Consider the following 27,999-nt stretch of genomic DNA (forward strand, 5'->3'; position numbering starts at 1 on the left):
AAACTTGAGTAATCTAAAAGTCTAACTCTAAGATTTCTCCACATACATTCCTATCATGACATGATTACTCCACAATTGTGGAAATGATCATGTGTTAAAATATTTAAATTTAATCCTATTATTAACTAGTAAGGAATGAAAAATGAATTGGAAGTTATTACAATTATTGAGTACTTTACGTATTATTTCATTTCATATTTACAACCAACCCTAGGAGGTACCATTATCTCCGTTCTACATGGAAAGGAACCAAGACTCAGAACAATGAGGTGGCTTTGCTCAAGGTCCCCAGATAGTACGTGCAGCGGTAAGGTTTTAACCCAGGTTTTGTCTGACTCCAAAGCCCAGTCTTTCCAATATCAATGCTGCTTCTCTAGAGAGGGTTTAAATGAATGAGAAGAGTTGATTATGCTGAATCACTCAACTTTGTGCAAATGAGTTTGAGTAACATTTTAACTTTATTTTCAGGAGTGGCCCAATAAGGCTGTACTTGGTCAATACTACAGACATAATCTAGGGTCTAGGGGTAACTTAAAGAACATTAATAAATACACAAGCACACACACACATACCCAGTATTAGAAATGATTTAAAAAATCAGATCTTAGCTCAAAAAGATGAACTACAGTTAACCTTTATTGTTCTTTAGAAATGAACTTTCCACAATATTAATAAATCTCATTTTTAGCTCTGCTCTGAAGTTTTGATACCAGTGAAGTAACCTTTTTCTTCTTTGAATCTTTTCTTGTAAAATTATAGTTTTCTCTTTTTCTAAAATAGCAGGAAGTTCCTTCCAGTTCTTAATAAAGATAAAGGGAGCATTCATGGACTTGAGTAACTGCAGAGGAGCATTATGGTAAACAGATGCATTTCCACAGCTGCCAGCTGTCATTACGTCTTCTACCACAGGAACGGAGCCATAGGAGCAAGCCTCATATATTCTGTAACACTCCGTGTTTACTCCTGCTGGGCACAGTGTGAGATCACTCTGACGCAGAGCATCTTGATAATTCTTAAGGCTTTCATTTGTTTCTTGAGGCTGCCACCTAGAAAATCAGAAGAAAACCTGAAGTTTTCGCTTTACTAAGCATATCTTTTGTGGAAGAAAATATTTTATCTTTTAATGTTGGTTACAAGAAATGGTAAACACATATAGAGATGGCAGGCAGAAGAGATGAATAAAATCTTGCCCAAATAGATTTCTTGAAAATATTTAAGAATTTGAGAAGTTTACAGCTACACATTAAAAAAAATCTAGTGGCCATACAATTTCTGAATGAAATTGTAATCAGCCAAAATTTTGTGAGTGCTCGTCTCTCTCTACCTCACCCTCCATCCAAATTCCTGCCCTTATGGAGCTTATTATCACAGTTCTAGTGGTGGAGACAGATAGTAACCAGGTCAAGTCAGTAAATTATTTAGAAGGGGTTAAGTGTTGTGTGGAAAAATAAAGCAGAGAAGTGAGGAGGGAGTTTTTGGTAGGATGGTATTGCAACTGTAAACAGGTGACCAGGGAGTGTCTCACTTCATGGGCATCTGAGCGGGGAGCCAGAGGAGAGGGAGCAAACCCCACAGATATCTGGGGGAAGAAGAGAGCATAGAGCAAGCATAAAGGTCATGACATGGCATGTGCCAGGCATGCTCAAGGGACAGCAAGGAAGCCAGGGTGGCTAAAGCAGGGTAACTGAAGGGGAGAGGTGTAGAAGATGAAGTCAGAGCACCCATCACACAGAGTTTTGATCAGAGGGGTAACTGACTTCATCTATGTTTTATCAGAATCTATCTGGCTGTTGTGTTGAGAAGAGATTGTATGGGGCAAGGGTAGGAGCTGAGAGGCTAGTTAGAAAACCAGACGTTCCCTCCTGACTGTTCCTATTTTCTCAGTGAAATAAGCAATAGGGTCATAAGGTAAGAGCAGTTGGGAAGAGAGAAGAAGGTATGAAACAATCTTCCAGGAGAGAGGAAGAATACATGGACAAGGGAGATGGATGACTGCTGGACACTCAAGGGTCAGGGTCATATATATATATATATATATATATATATATATATATATATATTTTAATAAATTTATTTATTTTTATTTTTGGCTGTGTTGGGTCTTTGTTGCTGTGCGCGGGCTTTTCTCTAGTTGCGGCGAGCAAGGGCTACTCTTTGTTGCGGTGCACAGGCTTCTCACTGGGTGGCTTCTCTTGTTGTGGAGCATGGGCTCTAGGCACGCAGGCTTCAGTAGTTGTGGCACGCAGTCTCAGTGGTTGTGGCTCGTGGGCTCTAGAGCGCAGACTCAGTAGTTGTGGTGCACGGGCTTAGTTGCTCCGCGGCATGTGGGATCTTCCCGGACCAGGGCTCAAACCCGTGTCCCCTGCGTTGGCTGGTGGATTCTTAACCACTGCGCTACCAGGGAAGCCCAAGGTCATATATTTAAAGTGAGATCAATTGGCACCTTTCTCCAAGTATGTTTGGCTGCATGGGTGAAGGTATGGAGCAGGTAAGAGAGCTGGATTTAACCAGAGTTAGGGTTTGCTAGATTAAGGAACTAGGGAGCTGAATGTATATATGGTTATGATTGATTATGAAATTTAAGTGGGTAAAGAATAAAGTAAAGACGAGGTGGGTGAAGGACAATGAAATGGTATTAGGAACAATGAACTGTAAATCCCAGCTAAATTGCTGAAGTCAGATTATTACAGGGAATGAGCTGGAATGATAGAAAATGATGTTTACAGAGAAAGAGATGCTGGAATTTGAGATCATGCAGTATGTGTAATCATAAGGTCCAGGAAATGACCATGACAGTGAATGGCTGAGGTCAAGTGGAGACCCAGATTGCTGGGGGAGAGGAAGTAAAGGAACTGCAAGACCAACGTGATGGAAAGACCATCTATGTGGATTTGGGAATCACTAAGAGTGAGGCTGGAAAAAATGTCGGAGAGACTAAGAGTAGGCCAGGAACTAGACTCTTCAAAGAATTAAGGGGATAAACCCAAGGGTCAGTATATGATTTCTCTTTTCTTTTAGGAGTTTTTTTAAAATTAATTTTGTATTGGAGTATAGCTGATTTACAATGTTGTGTTAGTTTCAGGTGTACAGCAAAGTGAATCAGTTACACATATATATACCTCCACTCTTTTTTTAAGATTCTTTTCCCATGTAGGTCATTAAAGAATATTGAGTAGAGCTCCCTGTGCTATAAATAGGTTCTTATTAGTTATCTACTTTATATATAGTAGTGTGTATATGTCAATCCCAATCTCCCAATTTATCCCTTCCCCTTATGATTTCAAAGAGAAAGAATAATGGATAGTTTTGTCTGCTGGTATGAGATTCAAAACTGGAGGTTTTAGGGAGGGAAAAGGGAGAGTGGTCTGGAAGCAGCAATGAGAAGAAGGACACCTACTCCACCTCCTGGCTCAAAGGTAGGAGAGAGATTTCAAGAATAATTCTGTTCCCACAGTAAGCTTTGTTATTTTGCCCTCACTCATTCCATTCTAGGCACACTGTCCCTTGTTCCTCACACATGGTAAGCATGCTTCCACCTTAGGCCTTTATATTTGCTCTTCCCTCTGCCTGGGCAACTCTTCTCCCAAAGAGACATGAGGCTCACCCCTCTGCCTTTTTCAGTCCTGTGCTTAAATGCAAACTTCTAACTAGCACTTTCCTTGGCTATTCTAAAATATCAAATGCTCCACTCCTGACCCCAAGTCCTCTCTACATCCCCCTCCTCTGCTCAATTTTTTTACATGGTATTTATCAGCGTCTGACACTATATATGTATGACACAATATATTTTATTGGTTTGTCTCCTCCAATAAGCATTTAAGTTCTAAGAGGGCATGGACCCTTTTGACTGTTTTGCTCACTGCTGTATCCCTTTATGGCTAAAATAGTTTTTGGCATATAGCAGTTGCTTGATAAATATTTGTTGACTGAATGGATATAATATGATTACACTGGCCATTAGAGAAATGTAAATCAAAACTACAATGAGGTATCACCTCACACCAGTCAGAATGGCCATCATCAAAAAATCTACCAACAATAAATGCTGGAGAGGGTGTGGAGAAAAGGGAACCCTCCTGCACTGTTGGTGGGAATGTAAATTGATACAGCCACTATGGAGAACAGTATGGTGGTTCCTTAAAAAAACTAAAAATAGAGCTACCATATGACCCAGCAATCCCACTACTGGGCATATACCCTGAGAGAAGCATAATTCAACAAGAGTCATGTACCACAATGTTCATTGCAGCTCTATTTACAACAGCCAGGACATGGAAGCAACCTAAGTGTCCATTGACAGATGCATGGATAAAGAAGATGTGGCACATATATACAATGGAATATTACTCAGCCATAAAAAGAAACAAAATTGAGTTATTTGTAGTGACGTGGATGGACCTAGAGTCTGTCATAGAGTGAAGTATGTCAGAAAGAGAAAATCAAATACCATATGCTAACACATATATATGGAATCTAAAAAAAAAAAGTTCTGAAGAACCTAGGGGCAGGACAGGAAAAAAGACGCAGACATAGAGAATGGACTTGAGGACACAGGGAGGGGGATGGGTAAGCTGGGACGAAGTGAGAGAGTGATATGGACATATATACACTACCAAATGTAAACCAGATAGCTAGTGGGAAGCAGCCGCATAGCACAGGGAGATCAGCTCAGTGCTTTGTGACCACCTAGAAGGGTGGAATAGGGAGGGTGGGAGGGAGATGCAAGAGGGAGGGGATATGGGGATATATGTATACGTATAGCTGATTCACTTTGTTATACAGCAGAAACTAACACAACAGTGTACAGCAATTATACTCCAATAAAGATGTTAAAAAAATATATATATGACATGGACCTGCTGGGGAATGGACTTGGGGATATGGGGTGGGGAGGGGTAAGCTGTGACAGGGCGGGAGGGTGGCATGGACATATATACACTACCAAGCGTGGAATGGATAGCTAGTGGGAAGCAGCCGCATAGCACAGGGAGATCAGCTCAGTGCTTTGTGACCACCTAGAGGGGTGGGATAGGGAGGGTGGCGGGGAGAGAGACGCAAGAGGGAAGAGGTATGGGAACATATGTATATGTATAGCTGATTCACTTTGCTGTGAAGCAGAAACTAACACACCATTGTAAAGCAATTATACTCCAATAAAGATGTAAAAAAAATATATATATATATGATTACGCTAGCAATACTGAATGGATATGATTACACTAGCAATAGAGTCAGGATTTCTTTTTTTCTTTTTTTTTTTTTTTGTATTTCTATGTCTGATTGATTGGTTGATTTTTTACAATTTCCAACCCCTTTTCTTTGAATGAAACATTTCTTAAATTGTATAATGCTGTACAATTTTCAAACGTTTCACACACATAATTTCATATAATCACATAATAACCCTTCTTCCCCCTCTACCTCTAAATTGCCTCTCCTGCTTCCCTCTCCTCACTGGTAACCACTAGCTTGTTCTCTGTATCGGAGTCTGCTTCTTTTTTGTCTTATTCACTAGTTTGTTGTATTTTTAAGATTCCACATTAAGTGATATTAAACAGTATTTGTCTTTCTCTGTCTGACTTATTTCACTTAGCATAACACCCTCCAAGTCCATCCATGTTGCTGCAAATGGCAAAATTTTGTTCTTTTTTATGGCTGATTAGTATTCCATTGTATATATATGTACCACATCTTCTTTATCCATTCATCTGTTGATGGATGCTTAGTTTGCTTCCATATTTTGGCAGTTGTAAATAATGCTGCTATGAACATTGGGGTGCATGTATTCGTATCTTTTCAAATTAGTGTTTCTGGTTTTTTTCCAGTTTTTTTGTTTTTGTATATACCCAGGAGTGGAACTGTTGTGTCATGTGGTGGTTCTATCTTAGTTTTTTAAGAAATCTCCATACTGTCTTCCACAGTGGCTGCACCAATTTACATTCCTACCAACAGTGCCCTTGTCTCCACATCCTCGCCAATATTTGTTATTTTTGTTCTTTTTGATGATAGCCATTCTGACAGGTATGAGGTGATATCTCATTGTGGTTTTGCTTTGCATTTCCCTGATGATTACCAATGTTGAGCATCTTTTCATGTGTGTGTTGGCCATCTGCATTTCCCCTTTGGAGAAATATCTTTTCAGTTCTTCTGCCCATTATTTAATCAGGTTGTTTGCTTTCTTGATGTTGAGTTGGATGAGCTGTTTATATATGTTGGATATCAACGCCTTATCAGTCATATCATTTGCAAATATCTTCTCCCATTGAGTGGGTTGTTTTTTCGTTCTGTTGATGGTTTCCTTTACTGCGCAAAAGCTTTTAGGTTTAATTAGGTCCCATTTGTTTATTTTTGCTTTTGCTTCCTTTGCTTTAGGAGACAGATCCAAAACAATACTGCTGTGATTTATGTCAAAGAGTATTCTGCCTATGTTTTCTTCTAGGAATTTTATAGTATCTGGTCTTATATTTAGGTCTTTAATCCATTTTGAGCTTATTTTTTTATGGTGTTAGCGAATGTTCTAATTTCATTCTTTTATGTGTAGCTGTCCAATTTTCCCAGCACCACTTATTGAAAAGAATGTCTTTTCTCCATTGTATATTCTTTCCTCCTTTCTTCATAGCTAAATTGACAATAAGCGTGTGGGTTTATTTCTGTGCTCTCTAGTCTGTTCCATTGATCTATGTGTCTGTTTCTATGCTGGTACCACACTGATTTGATGACTGTAGCTTTGTAGTATAGTCTGAAGTCAGGTAGCATGATTCCTCCAGCTCTGTTCCTCTTTCTCAAGATTGTTTTGGCTATTTGGGGTCTTTTGTGTTTCCATACAAATTTTAAAATTATTTGTTCTGATCTGTGAAGAATGCCATTGATATTTTGATAGGGATTACACTGAATCTGTAGATTGCATTAGATAGTATGGTCATTTTAACAATATTAATTTTTTCAATCCAAGAACAAGGTATATCTTTCCATCTGTTTGTGTTATCTTCAATTTCTTTCATCAGTGTCTTATAGTTTTCTGAGTATAGATCTTTTACCTCCCTAGGTAGGTTTATTCCTAGGTATTTTATTCTTTTTGATGAGACGGTATATGAGATTGTTTCCTTAATTTCTCTTTCTCATAGTTCATTGTTAGTGTACAGAAATGCAAGTAACTTCTGTATATTAATTTTGAATCCTGCTACTCTACTGAATTCACTGATGAGCTCTAATAGTTTTCTGGTGGCGTCTTTAGGATTTTCTATGTATAGTATCATGTCATCTGCAAACGTGACAGTTTTACTTCTTCCTTTCCAATTTGGATTCCTTTTGTTTCTTTTTCTTCTCTGATTGCTGTGGCTAGGACCTACAAAACTGTGTTGAATAAAAGCAGTGAGAGTGGGCATCCTTGTCTTGTTCCTGATCTCAGAGGAAATGCTTTCACCTTTTCACCATTGAGTATTATGTTAGCTGTGGATTTGTCATATATGGCCTTTATTATGTTGAGGTATGCTCCCTCTATGCCCACTTTCTGGAGAGTTTTTATCATAAATGGATGCTGAACTTTATCCAAAGTATTTTCTATCGAGATGATTATATGGTTTTTATTCTTTACTTTTAAATATTTATTTATTTTCTTTATTTATTTTCTTTATTTTTGGCTGTGCCGGGTCTTAGTTGTGGCACATGGGATCTCTGTTGAGGCACGTGGGAATATTTTGTTACAGCACACAGTCTCTTCATTGTGGCGCGTGGGCTTCTCTCTAGTTGTGGTGTGTGGATTTTCTCTCTCTAGTTGTGGCACGTAGGCTCCAGAATACGTGGACTCTGTAGTTTGCGGTACACGGGCTCTGTCGTTGAGGCACGTGAGCTCAATAGCTGTGGTGTGTGGGCTTAGTTGCCCCGCGGCATGTAGGATCTTAGTTCCCCAACCAGGGATCAAACCCATGTCCCCTGCATTGAAAGGTGCATTCTTAACCACTGGACCACCAGGGAAATCCTCCCAATTACTGTTTTTGATATCATGTTTTACATCTAATTGTTTTGTGTATCCCTTAACTCAGGGGTCCCAACCCCCAGGCCACAGACCGGTAGTGGTCCGTGGCCTGTTAGGAACCGGGACACACAGCAGGAGGTGAGCGGTGGGCAAGTGAACAAAGCTTCATCTGTATTTACAGCCCTCCCCACTGCTCACATTACCACCTGAGCTCCACCTCCTGTCAGATCAGTGGCGGCATTAGATTCTCATAGGAGGGCGAACCCTACTGTGAACTGCGCATGTGAGGGATCTAGGTTGCACGCTCCTTATGAGAATCTAATGCCTGATGATCTGAGGTGGAGCTGAGGCAGCGATGCTAGTGCTGGGGAGTGGCTGCAAATACAGATTATCATTAGCAGAGAGGTTTGACTGTACAGAGACCATAATAAATCAACTGCTTGCAGACTCATATCAAAACCCTATCAGTGGGACTTCCCTGGTGGCACAGTGGATAAGACTCCATGCTCCCAATGCAGGGGGCCTGGGTTCAATCCCTGGTCAGGGAACCAGATGCCATATGCATGCTGCAACTAAGAGTTCACATGCCACAACTAAGGAGACTGTGTGCTGCAACTAAGGAGCCCTGGAGCTGCAACTAAGGAGCCCGACTGCCTCAACTAAGGAGCCCACATGCTGCAACTAAGACCCAGCACAACCAAATAAGTAAATTAATTAAAAAAAAAACCCTATCAGTGAGTGGCAAGTGACAAGCTGCATCTTATGGAGTAGACTGGACATAAGCAACACACCTCGGGTGTCACTGTCTCCCATCACCCCCAGATGGGACCATCTAGCTGCAGGAAAACAAGCTCAGGGCTCCCACTGATTTTATATTATGGTGAGTTGTATAATTATTTCATTATATATTATAATGTAATAATAATAGAAATAAAGTACACAGAGTAAATGGAATGAATGCGCTTGAATCATCCCCAAACCATCAACACCCCCACCACCCCAAGTCTGTAGAAAAACTGTCTTCCACGAAACTGGTCCCTTGTGCCAAAAAGGTTGGGGACTGCTGCCTTAACTGCTTATCGTGGATATGGATGATTTTACTACTTTTGTATTTTAACCTCCCTACCAGCTTTGTGTGTGGTGATTTCCTACTTTCACTGTATGTTTGCCTTTACTTCTTTCATTTTGTAATCTTCTTCTTTCTAGTTGTGGCATTTTCTTTTTTTCACTTAGAGAAGTTCCTTTAACATGTGTTGTAAGGCTGGTGCTGTACTCTTTTAGTTTTGTTTGTCTGTAAAGCTTTTGATCACTCCATCAAATGTGAATGAGAGTCTTGCTGGGTAGAGTATTCTTGTAGTAGAGTCAGGCTTTCTAAAAGAGAGTATCTGCTCCAATTAATGTTATTTCTAGATCTAAAAGGACATTTTTGTTTAGGCATTACTTCTCTGATGACTCTGCTTTACACATGAGACTCCATTTGTTTATCTAAAAATAAAATGAATGATCCCCAAATTTCTTCCTTCAGTCCAAGAACACCTGTTTCATGATTACCATGTAAAGGATGGAAGAAAGTCAATGCAGTTAAATCCATCCATCCATCCATCCATCCACTCCCCACTTATCCTGGCCTACTTTATTCAAGGTCCTATGTTACATCTGGGGATTCAAAGAAGAATAGTACATGGCCTCTGTCCTCAGGGTGGTGTCAGGCTCCTGAAGGTGTGAGGAGTATGGCATGCCAGTCTTGGAACACTGAACTGGTTTGCCGAACATCTCAGAGATGAACCTAAGACCATTACTGTCATTTACAATCTCCTGTGTTCAAATCTGACTAACAAATATTATTGAGGAAACCTGAACAATTGACATTTGCATATGATAGTTACCAGCATTCCCCTTCAAGATGGACTACAGGAGAGTCTCTCTATTTTTAATGTATATAACATAGTTTCTTCACAGCTTTAATTACTCATGCATCTTCTGGAGAAAGACTGGTATTAATGGAGTTAAAAATGTCTGTGAAAACCTGTGCTGTCACACAAAGCAACTCTCAGATTGGAGACAAAATGGATGAATCAAGTAGACACAGAACTTACTGTTCTCTTGCTGAAACCCAACAAAGCTTATCATTCCCATCTTGTTTCAAAATGTTCATTAGTGCTTGTCTGGATGAATTTTCATAAATGGTTCCTACGAAATTACACAAGTATGGCCTTTCATTATGCAGCATTGACCAATTCGCCTCCACCACAGGAAAATTCCTGTATCTATAAAAATAAGTACATGTGAGTTAATAATATATGACAATAGGGCTAGCAAAATTTCCATAATCTAACATCTTAGGTAGCATGATGATGTAAAGAAAAGAGATTTAAAATATGATTTTCTAAACCCCAAATTATAATTTTCCATGCTTACTTTGGAAAAGTTCCTAAATCTATTGACTTAAAAAAAATTCTCACTTTGACATCTTTTACAAAATTGCTATAGAGACTATGTGCCTAAAGTGCTTTGTTTTTTATATTCTTCAACTTCCATTACTTACCTGAAGTTATAAGACAGGTTGAATTTAAGACCTTAAAGGTATAAAGAATCTTCTACATTCGTAACAATCATGATTTAATTAATGTTTTAGGCAGGTGATGGAAAGATTACAGAATACATACTGCTATAGCAAAGAACTCCAACTCCAAAGGCTTATCAAGTAGATAAAAAAAAAACAACCTTACATCCCACACAGGAGAGGCCTGTTGCAACTGGCCCATTCTAATAGGCATTTGGTAATTCCAGGCATCAAATTATGTGCCTGAACTACAACCTTCACATAAGAGAAAGCTTAACGTAACAGTTAGTCTGTAATAGGTTTTCTCGATTTCGGCATTACTGCCATTTGGGCCAGATAATTCTCCATTGTGGAGGCTGTCCTCTACATTGTAAGATATTTAGCAGCAGCCCTGGCCTCTATCCACCAGATGCCAGTACAACCTCCTCTCTCCACTTGTAACAACCAAATATATCTCCAGACATTGCCAAATATCTCCTGGGGGTGGGGGTGGGGTGAAATTGCACCTGGTTGAGAACCACTGCTCTATAGGAAAGATACTGGCTTTGTCCAACATTATCAGAGTTACTGTGAAGAAGTAATTCTTTTGTTTCAAAACATTTTACAAATATGGGCTCTACACAAGGGATAGATTTTTCGAGCACCTTTAACTTGGCTATACCTAACAAACCTTTTTGTCTGCCCTATCCTAAGCCTGCTGAGTCAGAATTTTGTTGTGGAAGGCCAGGGAATATGTCTTATTAATGTGCTTCCCTGGTGATATTTGTGTAGCCAACTGGGCAGCAGTCTAAGGTCACATTTTGTAACCAGTGATAAAATAATGCATAATGAACATCTGATTCAAATACAGTATCATATTACTGAGCTATTTCATAATTCACCCATTCAACAAATATTTATTGAATGATTACTCTGTAGGCACTGTTTTAGGCTCTACAGATAAAGTAGTGAACAAAAGAGACAAAAATCCCTGCTATCAGGAAGTTTATGTACTAGTGGCAACTTAAAGTCAACTTACTGTTATTCAAAGGCTCTCTATTAACAGAATGATACAAAATAAGTTTCCAGTTCTATAGAAAGTCTTTACATATATTACATACTATTAAATTACCCTTTCTTTTTACACAACAGATTTGTGCAAATTCTATCAATCTTAGTCGGAGACCTGAGCATATTATAATCCTCCCAAACCCCAGGGTCAGTGTGCTCTTCATTTAATATTGGATCTAAAGTAAGGATTTAAGGGGAGTTCACTGGCGGTCCAGTGCTTAAGACTCCACGCTTCCACTGCAGGGGGCATGGGTTCAATTCTTGGTCAGGGAACTAAGATCCCGCATGCCATGTGGCATGGCCCCCTTCAAAAAAAAGAAGAAATAAAGTAAGGATTTAAGAAAACTCTATATCTATATAGTTATATAGGTATAGTTATATATATAGATTCTATAATTGTTTTAGGAAGGTCCGTCTGTCTGCCATCCACCACTAAACATTTCTTTAAGGTACTAGTGATAAACTTTAAAATTTATCCTATGACTTGGGGTTCTAAAATACAAAAATGTAACTCATCTGCTCTCCTCATAAAAGTCTAAAATACTCTAAAAACATCATTATTACCAAAGCATGAGACCAAAGCATATTTTTGCCCATAGAAAAGGTTGTACACAGCCTCAATGAGCTCAGAAGAACTACATTTATTACAAATTTAAAACACACTCTTGCTGATACAGAAATTCAGGTCTTAGAGTCTAAAAACATGTAAGAATATTTGGTACTTACGTTGCTACTCCTAAAGGCCATTGAAAAACATCCATGTTATTAATCCAGGGGCTGTCATATATTATGAAAAGTAGTTCCACAGAGCCTCCATTTCTTTTGAGAAACTGGTTTATCCACTCATTATTACAATGTTCATTTCCAAGCAAAACAACAGCAAGATGCTGGAGTTTTTGAGTTTGCACTAAATTTTGTGCATAAAGTAACCACTGGGTGGCATAAAAGACCTTTGCTTTTTCTCTTCCATTTAGAATGAGTACCACATTATTCTCATCAACAGAGAAGTACCCTGGGACCACAGCTGGACCAGTGATGAAGCTGTTAAAAACAAAACAAAAACAAGAGACAAACAAAAAGAGAACAAAAGTATTTGGTATCAGAAGTTTTAAATCATTTTATATAAAGTATATAATGAAACTTAATCCATGTTCTTTCTAGAAATAATTTCTATAACACATGTTTTTTTGAACAACTCTGGATGATGGGACATAGATGTACATTAGTGGGAAACTTTGGTTGTAGACAGATTAATTATATGCAAATTTGAAAGTACCCACAGGAAAAAATATTTACCTTATATATCTAATAAAAGTATAAATATAAAAATTTGAATGGGAAGATATATATAACAAACTCACGATAGTTAGTGGTTGTCTCTTAGGAGGAGGGAAGAGGAAAGGGCCTGAGGAACAATACAAAGAGAGCATTTATTGCCTTTACTGGAAATACCTAATTCTTTTACGAGGAAAGTTAAGTATCTGAAGCAAGTATGACAGAGAGCCAGAATTTGTTAGTTCTAGGTGGTGGGTAAATGGGAATCTACTGTATTACTGTCTATTCTTTAAGGTATTTAAAAAATATCATAAAAGGAATAGATACATGTCATAACTCACATTTCATATTATGTGCCTCTTCGAACAACCAATACCATTGAAATATTTTACACGAATATGCATTAAATACAAAAATACCATTTAACCTATCGTAAACTTAGTTACAACGGTCCTAGATTCTTTGCAAGCTGCTCAAACATTTCTTTATAACTTGCTAGAATCTTTTAATATTTAGTACAAATATGCTGAAATCCTGCTTTTTTTGCTTATTGTTGGGGATAAAAACTAACATTATTAAATGCCTTTTATATACATGATACATAGGCACTCTGCACAGGTTATCCTTTAACCTCCACAACAACTCTGCAGAGATTAGTCCCCCATTTTGCATTTGGGAAATCAGGCTTAAGTTGCACAACCTGTGATGGCAGCATCAAGTTTTGAATCAAGATCTAACTTCAGCAAAAAAAAAACAACAAAAAACAAAAACAAAAAAAAAGATCTAACTTCAGAGCTTGAGTCATTCCCATGACACTATGGTTAGCAAGTACTCAAATTAGTAGATATTAGTTAAAACACAAAATATAAATATGTATTTTGTCTGTATATGTACTGTATGAATTCTATGACATTATTCTACAGTGATAATAAGCTACACGGATCAGAGCTACATTTTGAGTCTGCTTTGGACAGGAAGATGCCAAATAATTCAGCAATCATTTAGTAATTTAAGAGAACGGGCAGAATCTGAGGGGTTAGGAAGCACTTTAAAGAGAATGATGATAATTATGATAGGTTTAAAATACTTATTATTGGTAGTACATGAACACTTTTTCTCTCCTTTAAAATTATAGGTGGGAATAGTTCTAATTTTATTGATCCACACAAATTAACAAAAGCATGATTCATTCAGGGCACATTTGACCCATCTTGGAATCTCCACAGCTCTCTTTTTGTAGAATGCTCTCACATTCCAGCAGGCAGGCATGTCAGCTCTTATGCTCTGACTAATTGGTTTTCTAGACCTCAAGGCCATGTTCAAGTAATAGTGAAAGCCCTGGGGTCAATGCTCTGGAGCTAAGGTATAGATCGGAGGTTCCCAAATTTTAATGGTTCCCAAGACGTTCAGTGTTTTAGTAATTTTTTCAAGCCAGAAGAAATGAGTAATGGTTCAGTTTTTTAAGTTGTTAGATCCAAATAACTTAGTATTTATGTCCTAAGAGCTTAGAAGCCACTTTAAAAATAATACACATACACTGAAGGAAAAAATAATATTCCTATTTCATTCTTAACTAACCACACATACTTAAAAATGGGATGTGTGCACCCGTTGAGCACTACACAACTTCTCAAACCTTGGAATCAGAGAGGACACTGCCTCGGTCGCTGCCTGTTCCACTTTGATTTTTGCACAGTACTTGGATTTGATCACAGCAACCATAGGAAATCCAGCTCCTCAAATGTATGACATCTCTGAAATGGATGTATGGTGATCTAATGTTGAAACTTGAACTACCTCAAACTAGTTTGCATGGTGTTTGACAGATATGAAGTATAATTGTGATTCCTACAAATATTTGTGGTGCCCCAGGGTGCCTCAGTATACAGTTTGGGAAGCACAGATTTAGGTAAAGAAACTTTAGGGGTAAAAAAAAAATCCCATAAGATTCAGATAGTTGTGTGTGTGTTGGGAGGTGTGTTAGTCAGACTGCAGTGGGTTGAGAAGTGAATGAGAAGGGGACAGTAAGAAGTAAGTGGGGAGAAATGCAAATCAAAACTACAATGAGATACCACCTCATACCAGTCAGAATGGCCATGATTAAAAAGTCTACAATTAACAAATGCTGGGGAGGGTGTGCAAAAAAGGGAACCCTCCTACATTGTTGGTGGGAATGTAAATTGGTGCAGTCACTATGGAAAACAGTTTGGAGGCTCCTCAAAAAACTAAAAACAGAGTTACCATATGATCCAGCAATCCCACTGCTGGGCATATATCCAGATAAAACTCTAATTCAAAAAGATACATACACCCCTATGTTCATAGCAGCACTATTCACAATAGCCAAGACATGGAAACAACCTAAATGTACATTGACAGATGAATGGATAAAGAAGATGTGGTACACATACACAATGAATATTATTCAGCCATAAAAAATAATGAAATAATGCCATTTGCAGCAACATGGATGGACCTAGAGGTTTTCATACTAAATGAAGTCGGAAAGAAAAAGGCAAAAACCATATGATATCACTTATATGTGGAATCTAAAATATGACACGAATGAACTTATCTACAATACAGACTCACAGACATAGAGAACAGACTTGTGGTTGCCAAGGGGCATGGGGAGTATGGGAGGGATGGATTGGGAGTTTGGCATTAGCAGATGCAAAGTATTATATATAGAATGGATAAACAACAAGGTTCTACTGTATAGCACAGGGAACTATATTCAACATCCTGTGATAAACGATAATGAAAAAGAATATGAAACAATGTATATATATGTATAACTGAATCACTTTGCTGTACAGCAGAAATTAACACAACGTTGTAAATCAACTATACTTGAATAAAATAAATTACAAAAAAGAAGTAAGTGGGGACAGTAAGTGTAGACAACTCTTCTGAAAGTGTGGATGAGAAGGTGAGAACGCAATAATGAGTGAAAGGTGGGAGACAAAGGAGAGCAAGGAAGTAACCGATGGAGGAAGGTCTTGGGATATGCAGAAGGGATGCACAGGTGGAGGGAGTTAATACTGAACACAGGTGAGGGAGATCACCTCATTGTCTGAGAGCTGAGGAAAGAGAGAATGTTAGGTGAGGGATCACATAGAGATCATGTAGGTAAATGTTAGAGGGGCAGCTAGTTAAGGGAGATAATTGTGGATATCTTGAGGAAATAGAGGCAGGGTTGTCTGCTGAGAAAGGGGGGGTTAGGCAGGTGTTGGGTAGTGGCCTAGAGAAGAGTAGAAAAATCTGCTTTTATTCTTTCTGTATTTTCTATCTTGAACGCATACTAGCTATCCAGTCATGCAAGCTAGAAACCAGGGAACTATCACATTCGATTCTTGCTCTCATCTAATAATCCTTAAATTCTGATAGTTTTGTCCCCAAATTTCTAAAACTCCTGGCTCTGCTGGAATACCACTTCCCAATTTCATCCCTTATTTATATCTCTGCTGGATACTTATAGTTTCCTAATGCAATGTCCTGGTCTGCCTGCATTCAGCTGTCTCCTTCAAATCATTTTTCCACATGGCTACTGGAGACATCTACACAAAAAACATACATGACAATACCACTATCTAGCTTAATCATCTTCAACTGCTTTTCACTGAACAAGAATAAAGTCCAAGAGTTTTAATGTGGCAAATACAAGGCCCATGACGATCTGGCCCTTGCCCTCCACTCCCAATATGAGCTACCCTACCCCATCTTCATGCTCTAGGGATTCTGAATGGTTTGCGATTCTATGCACAACCCAAGCTGTTTATCAATTCTTAGGCCCTGATATTGCCTCTGCTGGGAATATAATCACTCCTCTCACTGCCTTCCTAAATCCTACTAATCTTTTAAGACTTAGCTCAGCTATCACCTCCTCTAGGAAGTCTTTCTTGATAGGCCCCATATCCCCAACTCTACTCATATTGAGTTAGTGGCCTTCCCTCTATATTTCCCTAACAACTAAGGAGTATGCACATCCTTACCATTATGCTTTGTATAAGGTATGAAAATTATTTATGTGTTTATCTCAGCCACTAGTGTGTGAACTCCCTGAGGCTAGGGAAAAGTATTTTATTCTCTTTGAAATCCTCAGAGCCTACTAGGAACTAACTAGCAGGCACTCAGTAAATGCTGAATGAGTTAAGCCATAATTCTCTTTAAGGGAGTTATCTGCTCTACCAATTTATTTAAGTTCTCCTACTGCATTTAAAATATGAATCAAGTTACAAAAATTCAATTTATTAATAAATTTCTAGCTATACATTTATTACATAAAGTAGGGCATATGTATGAGATATTATATATTGTATATTTATGCATGATAAAAGATGTATTTTAGTTTCCTGAAGTTATTCATCATGCATCATCACAAATATCCATTAGCTGAAAAATGAACATATTTAAGGAGCTCATACACAGAATTTTAAAACAGTGACTTGCTCTTCTAGATTTCTTAGCATATATTTAATAGTCAGAACTTCTAATTTTCAATATTTATTATTTTTCTGCTAGGTTCGGAAGAAAACTTTCTTCCCAATAAGTACTTTCAATACTTACAGAGTCCAGAGAAATCACTTGAATATTGAGTTCTAAGCTGAACGTGAGCAAAATATAGTTTTTTAGAATCCAATATAATTATTGTTTCATTCTTTCTAAATTCAGTGAGTGCTACTGAACAAACGCTATATGCTATTACATTAAGTGAGTTACAGATAAGATTAATAATTGCCAGCTAAGAGTCTGGCAAATGCCTTGATAAACAATAAGCGCACAAGCTAAACCATCCACACAGCTCTCAGCCATCGCATTCTACCATCATGTTTGGTTAGTACGTAGTTTTAGAAAATAGGTATACCGAACCCATGAATGGCCCTTACTTTTGAATAGCTGTTGCAATTCACCCTACTTTTGTGGCCAGCATCATTGCCATGACTCCACGCCTTCTGAATTCAGTGTTTATGATGGAACACTCCCACCCTCATACTAGCTTGGCTGGAGTGGGAGAATGGGCATTATGAAAAATTAACTATATTGTCTTTCTTTACCAATGAAAATTTTATTTGAGATCTGTATTGATCTATGGTCCAGTATATGACTGAAACATAGTATAGCCATTAATATTATCTATAAAAGCTTTCACTCACTGTAATGAGTAGTGAGCTCACTAAATTCTTATAATAGTAATATCTGGAAATTTTAAAAATAGGAAACAGACACATTTTATCGTGATCTTCAGAGAAAAGTTCAACTTTTTCATAAGGAGCAGATGCTCATTGAAAATATAATTGAATTTAGGACTTCCCTGGTGGCGCAGTGGTTAAGAATCCGCCCGCCAATGCAGGGGACACAGGTTCATGCCCTGGTCGGGGAAGATCCCACATGCCACGGAGCAGCTAAGCCCATGCACCACAACTACTGAGCCTGCGCTCTAGAGCCCATGAGCCACAACTACTGAGCCTGCGCTCTAGAGCCTGCGTGCCACAACTACTGAAGCCCACGTGCCTAGAGCCCATGCTCCACAATGAGAGAAGCCACCGCAATGAGAAGCCTGCGCACCACAATGAAGAGGAGCCCCCAGTCGCCGCAACTAGAGAAAGCCTGCGTGCAGCGACAAATACCCAACGCAGCCAAAAATAAATTTAAAAAAAAGAAAGTATAATTGAATTTAGATAACAACGAATTAAGTAATTTAGCATCTAACTTTTGTTTTATCAAATGGGTAGACATTTATATATCTTATGATAATGCCTGCACATGCACATTACAGAATTCTGAAGGCAGTCTTTTGGGGATAATCAAAGGTTATGATAAGCAGAAGACTCCTCCTAAGAAATTAATCATAAAGTTGCCCTTTGAAATTAAACTATAAATGAACATATGACAGATATGAGCAGAGACAGGCAAAGTTCCTTCAAGAGATGGAATGGGTGCCATGCTAGCTTGTAACCTAATTGAACACATTAACAGAAAACATGTATCAAAAAGGTGTTTACTGGGAGGTATGTGAATGGAGAGATAATAGACAATAATGGAAACACAGAAAAAAGGAGAACTGAAAGGTAGGGAGATGTTGCAGTATCTATTTAAATAACAGTAAAAATAATAAAACTAATAACAAGACTTCTATTAGTGATTACCATGTGCCAGATACTGGTCTAAGCACTGTATACCTTTTAATGCGTTTAATCTTCAAAACAATCCTATGAAATAGAAACTAATATTTACCTTAATAATTATTTTAAATTATTATATTATATTATATATATTATATATATATATATATTACATTACATTATAATTATTTTAAACTCAAGGAAATCCAGGCACTGAGAGGTTAAGAAACTTGCCAAGGTCAGATACTAATAAGAGGTAAAGCTGGAATTGGAACTGAGATATTCTGGCTTCAGAGTCTGTGCCCTTAACAACTCAGTCACATTGCTACACTGCCAACAGGTGACTGGACTTCACCAGCCTGCCTCACAAGTTCAGTCTGCCCTGCATGTATTCATCTATTCACATCCTGAGCACAGCCTATGTATGGTACTGACTCAGTGGTGAACATGGAGTCATTCATTTCTTCCCTTCTGAAACACACAGATTTGGAAGTGCTATATACAGTTATAGCCCACATTTTGATTCCATATTTAATCAAACAACTCTCAAATATTTAGGTATCATTTGTAGTCTGCCCATATGGAAAGAATGTGCTGGTCAAGCCAATACAAACATGTGGACTGACCGATAGTTCTATTTCCATTCTGAGTTATTTACTTGACATTCTGGATTACATTATTTGGGCCTATGAATAGATAAGAATCAGCATTCAGGAGCCTGATTGACCCTGGAACACTGAGGATACCCTTTCTATTTTCTGTATCGGAAGTGCTGTGAAATTAACGTTAAATGATATAAGCTCTTTGTAAACTTAAAGGTTTATTTAAATAGAATGTATTTATGCTTATTTAAAGGATTTTGATGGTATTTAGAAACTCTTTCTGTATCTTCAAGATGACCGATTACTGCCAATTCACTTTTGGTCAAACAAAAATGAATGTGTTGGGACCTCCCTGGTGGCGCAGTGGTTAAGAATCTGCTTGCCAATGCAGGGGACAAGTTCGAGCCCTGGTCTGGGAAGATCCTACATGCTACGGAGCAACTAAGCCCGTGCACCACAACTACTGAGCCTGTGCTCTAGAGCCCGCGAGCCACAACTACTGAAGTCCATGCGCCTAGAGCCCATGCTCTGCAACAAGAGAAGCCACCGCAATGAGAAGCCCGCACACCGCAATGAAGAGTAGCCCCCACTCTCCACAACTACAAAAAGCCGGCGCGCAGCAACAAAGATCCAATGCAGCCAAAAATAAATAAATAAAATAAATAGCTTAAAAGAAAAGAATGTGTTGAAACATTTAAGTTAATACCCATGTAGCGTGAGTCAACTCAAAACTTGCAATTTCATAAAAGTTTATTAATTTTGGATAAATTATGTATGCTACTTTCCATAAGCCTAAAACTTTAATAAAATGTTTAAAAAAATCTTTTACAATAGTGAACTTCCTTGAATATACAGTTCTCTTAAATTCTAAAAGGAAGTAGCATTGTTATTTAATCATAATATAAAATCTCAGGTAAAAATTTCAGAAGGAAACAGGAAGTTAGTTTTTCTTTTGGGAGTTAATGCCATTTGCTCAAAATCTTTGCTGTAGTAACACTGTATATTAACTTCTCTATGAATTTCAAATAATTCTTTTGAAAATGCTAATATATATTGTAGGTAGACCTAATAGACTAATACTCATAACACATGTTTACTTTTAAAACAGCAAAATGTTACATTTATATGCATAATACACATTTACTTTCAAACACCCAAATCCAACTATTTTAAGTTTAGGATTATGTATAAACTCTTCAATGGGATTAGATCAATAGAAGCCTGGAGATAAAAGGAAAAATAATCATTACCAATGATGATTTAAAAGCCTGTTTACTTTTCAAGAATGATTACTTTGAAAAGATACATGCAATGAAATTGCTTTCCAAGTGTGTTTACAGTAAATAAAGAATTAAAAGAGCAGCGAAAATTCAAATGAAACTGATATTAACTACAGCTCTTCCTCTTGATTTCTGTGAGAAATAAATGGAAACCTAAAGGAAACCATAATCTTTGGTTCACATTTTTTTCCCTTAATAATATAATTGTAAAATGAAATAAGCATTTTAAAATAATTATTTTTGGTTTTTATTTCAATAAGAAAGAAAAATCTAATAGAAAATAGCATTCTTTCATTGTCACAATATTTCTAAATAAAATGATCTTAATTCTATTTAAAAATCTTCAGAAAATATGCAATCACAGATAAAAAGTTTTATAAAAATAAGAGTGCAAAAATGGCACTAATACATTGGTTTTATTGAATTAAAAAAAGATTTCTGAATATTGCAGTGAAATGGTAATCTATACTATCAAATCATGATAGAATTCATATATGAAATGTTTTGATAAAAATTTCAAAACTAATAGCAGTAGCTTTGCTACCACGTGAATATATAAAAATATGTGAATCTATTACATGAAGGAGAAGAATAAAAATACTTTAAGTTTTCATATTATTCCAACATACAGAATGTTACATGTTTATCAACAACCAAATGTTGCAAAATTTAGAGCATGAACTTTTCCATATAATCAGACATGTTTTGATTAAAATGAAATAGACACATGATTCCAAAAAACCCGTATTTTGTAACATCCAATTTTATAAGAAAATGTTTAAGGTAAGCTTTAACTACAAATATATATACATGAGGTTTATCTCTCCATCCTTCACAAGTTGAAGTGAAAATATTTTCTATAAATATTGATATATTTTCCTCTGATTTTTCTTCTAGTATTTACATAAAAAATTGTACAGCAACATATCAAAGGTTAATACCTGTAATGTGTTCTTCCAACAACTAAATTTCCTTCTCTCCGCTGAGCAGTCACATCAGTGGGCTCAAGTAAACCTTCAAAAATATGCTCCCAGAGATACAAACCTGGTAATTAAAAAAACAAAAAATGAAAGCATGTACCTTCTGGTGTACTCTAGTGTGTGAGATGAATTTATGTTCTGCTCTTTCATATCATTTGATTAGGAAACCAGATTCTATTCCTCTTTGGGCTCAAAATCATCAATATGGCAGCTAATGTACGAGAGACTAAACTCAGAGGTTGTCAGTGTAAAATGTGGGTTATATTAAAGACAAAAAACTCTCTTACTCTATATTTGAGAAACCCCTAATCATCACTGGACCTTTACTACTTATCTTATCCTGAAATGTGTTATATTACAGTGTAAGTTACTATATGATTACAGTGTAAGTTACTGTATGATTAGGACTGTTTCTATATTATAACAGAAGGAGGGGGGAAATCACCATCTTGTGCCAAACAGAACCAGAGAAGCTCATGTATGTACATATACATTCAATATGTCAAGGAGATATTACCTCCTCCCCACCTGAACACACATCCTTCACTGCATGATGCCCTCTGCAAACAAATGCCACTGTGTCTTTTCTCCTTAGGCTGGCCCCTACGTTTTATCATGATTTCACCTGAATGAAAGCTCTGTGAGTAGAGGTCTCAGAACTCTGTGTTGTCATACAATGAGGTAATCTGGAGATGAGGAGGTAATCAGGGAGCCCAATTACGTAAATGTAACTAAAAAGTTAGATTGAGAGATGTGTTTTGTTCCATTCTCATTACACCGTGGTACTAAAAGACACACACAAAACCCATGTTTAAAGACTTGGCTAATCAGATAAAGCTTTCCAAATATGGTAGGCTGAGTAATGCTTTCCTCCAACCCAAGAGGTCCAAAGATGAAATCTGTAGCACCTATGAATGTTAACTTTACAAAGCAAAAGAGACCTTCTAAATGTGATTAAGGTAAGGATACTGAGGTGGAGAGATTATGCTGGATTACCTGGGTGGGTCCTATGTAATCACAAGGGTCCTCAGGAAAGGGAGGCAGGAGACTGAAAATGAGGGAAAGAGATGGGAGGAGGAAGCAGAAGTCAGAGTGAGGTGGGGCCATGAGTCAAGGAATGCAGGCAGTCACTAGAAACTGTAAAAGGCAAGGAAGCAGATGCTCCTCTAGAGCCTCCAAAGGGAATATAGCCCTGTGGACACAGTTTAGATTTCTGCCTTCAGAAATGTAAGCTAATAAACTTACGGTGACAGCAGTTAATAATATTGTATTGCATATATGAGAGTTGCTAAGAAAGTAGGTCTTAAAAGTTCTCATCACAAGAAAAAAAATTGTAACTATGTGAGGTGATGGATGTTCACTAGACTTACTATGTTGATCCTTTCACAATATATATATCAAATCATATGTAGTACACCTGAAACATATTTATATAATGTTATATGTCACTCACAGATCAATTAAAAAATGTGTTGTTTTAAGCCACTAAATTTTTGGTAGTTGGTTATGGCAGCTAAAGGAACCTATAGATTATGTAGCAATAGATTATGGTACCTGGAAATGGGGTGCTGCTGTAACAGATACTTAAAAATCTGGAAGTGCCTTTGGAATTGGGTAATGGGGAAAGGCTGGAAGAATTCTGGGAAGCATGATTAAAAACCACCTAGAATAGATTGCCTTGAACAGACTGTAGGTAGAAATATGGATGTTAGTGACTCAGTTCTGAGAACTCAGAAGAAAGTGAGGAGAACAGTAGGAAAAAACCTGTATCATCTTAGAGAATACTGAAATCACCATAAACTGACTATTGGTAAAACTATGCACATTAAAATTGCTCTTGGTAGGGGCTCAGGAGGAAATGAGGAACATGTTATTAGAGACTGGAGAAAAGGGGATCTTTGTTATACAGCAGCAGAAAGTTTAGCTGAATTATGTCCTGCAGTTATATGCAAAGCAGAACTTGTAAACGATAAACTTGGATAGTTAGCTGAAGAGATTTCTAAGTAAAGTGTTGAAGTTGTGGCCTGGTTTCATCTTGCTGATTACAGTAAAATATGAGTTGAAAAGAGAGACTGAGGAAAAAACTGGTAAGCAAAAAGGAACAATGACTTGATGATTTCAGAAATTCTTAGCCTATTCAGATTGCAAAAGAGGTGAAAAATTAGGAGATTCACTGTCAAGAAAGCATGCTCTGGAGAGAAGGCTAAGGATGTAGGTGACATCCCTTTGCTAATGCCTGGTCAGAATACTCAATCACAAGGAGGGTTTTTTGAAAATATTAGGTGTTAATTTATGGATCTCCTTAACCATCTCAGCAGAAGCTAGAAACAGAGATGGGATTATCCAGGTAAGACCTGTGGAGGAACTCTTGTCTAAAAAAGCAAATCTTTGTGACATAAATGGGAGACCCACAAGGTTCTTGAGAATGTTATATTAGCAGAAACACTGCCAGCTTGGACTAAAAGGGACAGAGACAGCCTGAAATGAATCAAGCTTATTGGACTCCCAAAATTCTAACAGCAGGAACAGGATGATAAAACTACTGAGCTGCAAACACATGCTAACCTTCCTGAAAATGGAAGGATGACTTCCCAAGCATGGAGCTGAAAGTCCAGAAGTAAAGCTCTGAGCCACAGAGTACTCCCAGGCATTGAAACCTAATGGAGTTTGCCTGGCTGGATATCAAAATTGCTTAAACCTGTGACTCCATTTTCCTTCCATCTTCTCCCTTTTGGAATGGGAATTTCTATGACTGGTATCCTATGACTGTGCCTAGAGAATAGGCCGATGAATGAAAGCTCATCTGGACACTTTGTGCCTATTGGATTGAAATGAGAAAAGTCTGGAAACATGAAACTTGTTAAGAAGTCAATATAATTAAAAACTAGAATGGGGAAGTGGAAATTTAAAGGAAGAAATTAATATTAGAGATTTTACAGAGAAAAAAGTTGCTATAACTTGATGATTGGATGCCTGGGTCTGGGTACTAGAACTTCAGAGGTCAGTAGTAATTTTCAAGGATGTATATATGTATGTATGTAAGTGACTATGAATTTATGAAACATCATGGGTCAGGCACTACTATTCTGTTTCCTTTCCTTTCACCTGGTACCTTCTATCCATATCCCGTACTTTACATAAATCTAACGTTTTATGGCCAAAGAAAGCCCCTTCTAACTCACTAAATTCTTTCTGACTCTTCTGTCATTGAGGGTCCCCCATTCTCTAATTGAGCATATCATATAACTTAGAACACTACACTCTCATGATACTCAGAGCAAAAATGCTTTTGTGGGCAAACAAGTTTAATCAACTACATACTATATCCCCTTCTTAGACATTCACAATGAACACTGTCATAGTAAAGGCTCTGACAAAGCCCTGTAATAAAGAACCTTGTTTAACTTTGTTCAGTTCAATGTTTCGCAAACTTGTTTGGCCATTAAGGGCAGGGGCCACATCTTGTACTTGTGCATCAAGTGTCCAATAAACACATAATTCCATGAAAATTCAGTTGACATAGGCATTTCAGTATAATTATGCAAACACAACCCACTCTTTGTATTGACAAATAAAGCTGTGCTCTGCTAAAGACCAACAATAGAATATATGTGTGCATGTGTGTGTTTGTGTGTGTGCATTTACACAGATGTTGTCTAACAGAAAAGAGAAATGGAATATTGAGAAAAAGTGAAAAAATGCATCAGGATGTCTTAACAAATGATGAAATAAACTGTAAATATATTAACAAAGTGCTTTTTACATGTCTTAGCTTTAAACATTAATTTACCAATGGCAGCTTTGCCCCAGATTTGTACATGGAAGTCTTTTTTCTCTTTTGTGGACTTATTTAATATCTGCAGTCTGTGTTTTTGCTCATTTTTTTCATCTTCTTCCCAAGGATTCCATTCTTCACTTCTCAAAGTCGATTGTTCTATGTTATAAAAAGAGCAACAAGTGTTATCAATAAGATAGAGCTGCAGTTGTAGATAAATTCAAGCCATTTAAATTAGATGTTAGGGAGTTTTAATTGCATCCTAACTTCAATTTTTCAAAGAGATAAAGCAACAGAATTTGAACTGGTTAAACACTGTAAAAATAAAAAAAGGAAATCATAACTTAAGTTTGATTGAACCGTTACCCTGAAAGAGCTTGATATAAAATAATAAAATGTTAACACAAGGCAGGAAATTCTCTCTCCCAAAGAAAGCCTTCTAAAATGATTGGGTACAGTAATATGCATCAAGTTACAAGTTTAACTTTTGCCAGTTCTTTACAGATCGTATATATGTAACGCAACCTATACATAAAAACTTGACTTCAACATGAAAAGTGTCGCACAGTTTCAGATACTATTGTGCAAAATTCTGAAAGAAGGGAGAAATAAGCCTGAGTCCGATCCTGGCATAGGTCAAAATACAAGAGAGGGGATCAAAACTTGGAGATGAAGCGCTCTGGCCTTCAGAAGTCACAGCAGGATTAGAGCAGGCTCTTTGTTTCAATATGGGAATAGATGTCCTTAAGCCAGCGGCATTCCAGCAAATCTCTGGCATTTTGTGACAATATTTTTTAACATCTTTATTGGAGTATAATTGCTTTACAATGGTGTGTTAGTTTCTGCTTTATAACAAAGTGAATCAGTTATACATATACATATGTTCTCATATCTCTTCCCTCTTGCATCTCCCTCCCACCCCTCTAGGTGGTCACAAAGCACTGAGCTGATCTCCCTGTGCTATGCAGCTGCTTCCCACTAGCTCTCTATTTTACGTTTGGTAGTGTATATATGTCCATGCCTCTCTCTTGCTTTGTCACAGCTTACCCTTCCCCCTCCCCATATCCTCAAGTCCATTCTCTAGAAGGTCTGTGTCTTTATTCCTGTCTTACCCCTAGGTTCTTCATGACCTTTTTTTTCTTCTTAGATTCCATATATATGTGTTAGCATATGGTATTTGTTTTCCTCTTTCTGACTTACTTCACTCTGTATAACAGACTCTAGGTCCATCCACGTCACTACAAATAACTCAATTTTGTTTCTTTTTATGGCTGAGTAATATTCCATTGTATATATGTGCCACATCTTCTTTATCCATTCATCTGTTGATGGACACTTAGGTTGCTTCCATGTCCTGGCTATTGTAAATAGAGCTCCAATGAACATTCTGGTACATGACTCTTTTTGAATTATGTGGAGAAAAGACAGCCTCTTCAATAAGCGGTGCTGGGAAAACTGGACAGCTACATGTAAAAGTATGAAATTAGAACACTCCCTAACACCATACACAAAAATAAACTCAAAATGGATTAAAGGCCTAAATGTAAGGCCAGACACTATAAAACTCTTAGAGGAAAACATAGGCAGAACATTCTATGACATAAATCACAGCAAGATCCTTTTTGACCCACCTCCTAGAGAAATGGAAATAAAAACAAAAATAAACAAATGGGACCTAATGAAACTTAAAAGCTTTTGCACAGCAAAGGAAACCATAAACAAGACCAAAAGGCAACCCTCAGAATGGGAGAAAATATTTGCAAATGAAGCAACTGACAGAGGATTAATCTCCAAAATTTACAAGCAGCTCATGCAGCTCAATAACAGAAAAACAAATAACCCAATCCAAAAATGGGCAGAAGATCTAAATATCTTGGATATTTAAGATGTGTTTTAAAGGTGTGCGCACCTGTCAGCCCCAGGGGTAGGGAGTGGGGACGGCGTGTGGGACTTGGGCGAGGACGGGGGCATTCATACATACATCCTCCAGTCCCGAGGCCTGGGCTGGCTACCGAGAGCTGAAGGAGGAAAAGCGCATACCGGGTCCCGAGAGCGGGACCGGTGGCCGCGCGGCTCCGCTAGCCCAGCCCCCACCAGCCCGCAGCCCCGAGTCCCGGCGCGCCGCTGAGGAGGGAGGCCGCGGGCCGGTGTCCTACCTCGGCCTCGCCTCTCCCGCGCCGGGGCAGCCCCCTTCCTGAGGCCCCGCAAAGACGCGTCCTGCGTCCGGCGGCTGCGCCCGAAGAAGACGTGGTAGGCGGCGTAGATGGAGAAGAGGCAGTACAGGGCGATAAGAGTCGAGCAGAGACGCTTCCGCGTCAGCCGCATCCCACTCAGCCTTCCCCTCAGGCCACCACCGCAGTGGAGATGGGCCGGA

At 37.9% G+C, this 27,999-nt stretch overlaps 1 protein-coding gene across 4 annotated transcripts; it reads right to left on the bottom strand.

Moving 5' to 3' along the window:
• Positions 1–450: 450 nt before the first annotated feature.
• Positions 451–27,980, bottom strand: RXYLT1 (ribitol xylosyltransferase 1). 4 transcript variants are annotated; one of them, XM_060165651.1, is made up of 6 exons: positions 27,782–27,980; positions 25,641–25,784; positions 21,812–21,914; positions 12,315–12,629; positions 10,072–10,242; positions 452–1,046 (listed from the first exon to the last, which is right to left on the bottom strand). In XM_060165651.1, exons 1-6 carry the CDS (start codon positions 27,948–27,950, stop codon positions 629–631), a joined length of 1,320 nt encoding a protein of 439 aa, XP_060021634.1. In that variant the 5' UTR covers positions 27,951–27,980; the 3' UTR covers positions 452–628. The 4 variants fall into 4 exon arrangements, with proteins under 4 accessions (XP_060021635.1, XP_060021637.1, XP_060021636.1 ...); XM_060165652.1 differs by lacking the exon at positions 25,641–25,784 and having other exon boundaries at positions 451–1,046; XM_060165654.1 differs by lacking the exons at positions 25,641–25,784; positions 27,782–27,980 and adding an exon at positions 22,847–22,865 and having other exon boundaries at positions 451–1,046.
• Positions 27,981–27,999: the final 19 nt, after the last annotated feature.

Source organism: Lagenorhynchus albirostris, chromosome 11, assembly GCF_949774975.1.
Source record: "Lagenorhynchus albirostris chromosome 11, mLagAlb1.1, whole genome shotgun sequence".
Lineage (NCBI taxonomy): Eukaryota > Metazoa > Chordata > Mammalia > Artiodactyla > Delphinidae > Lagenorhynchus > Lagenorhynchus albirostris.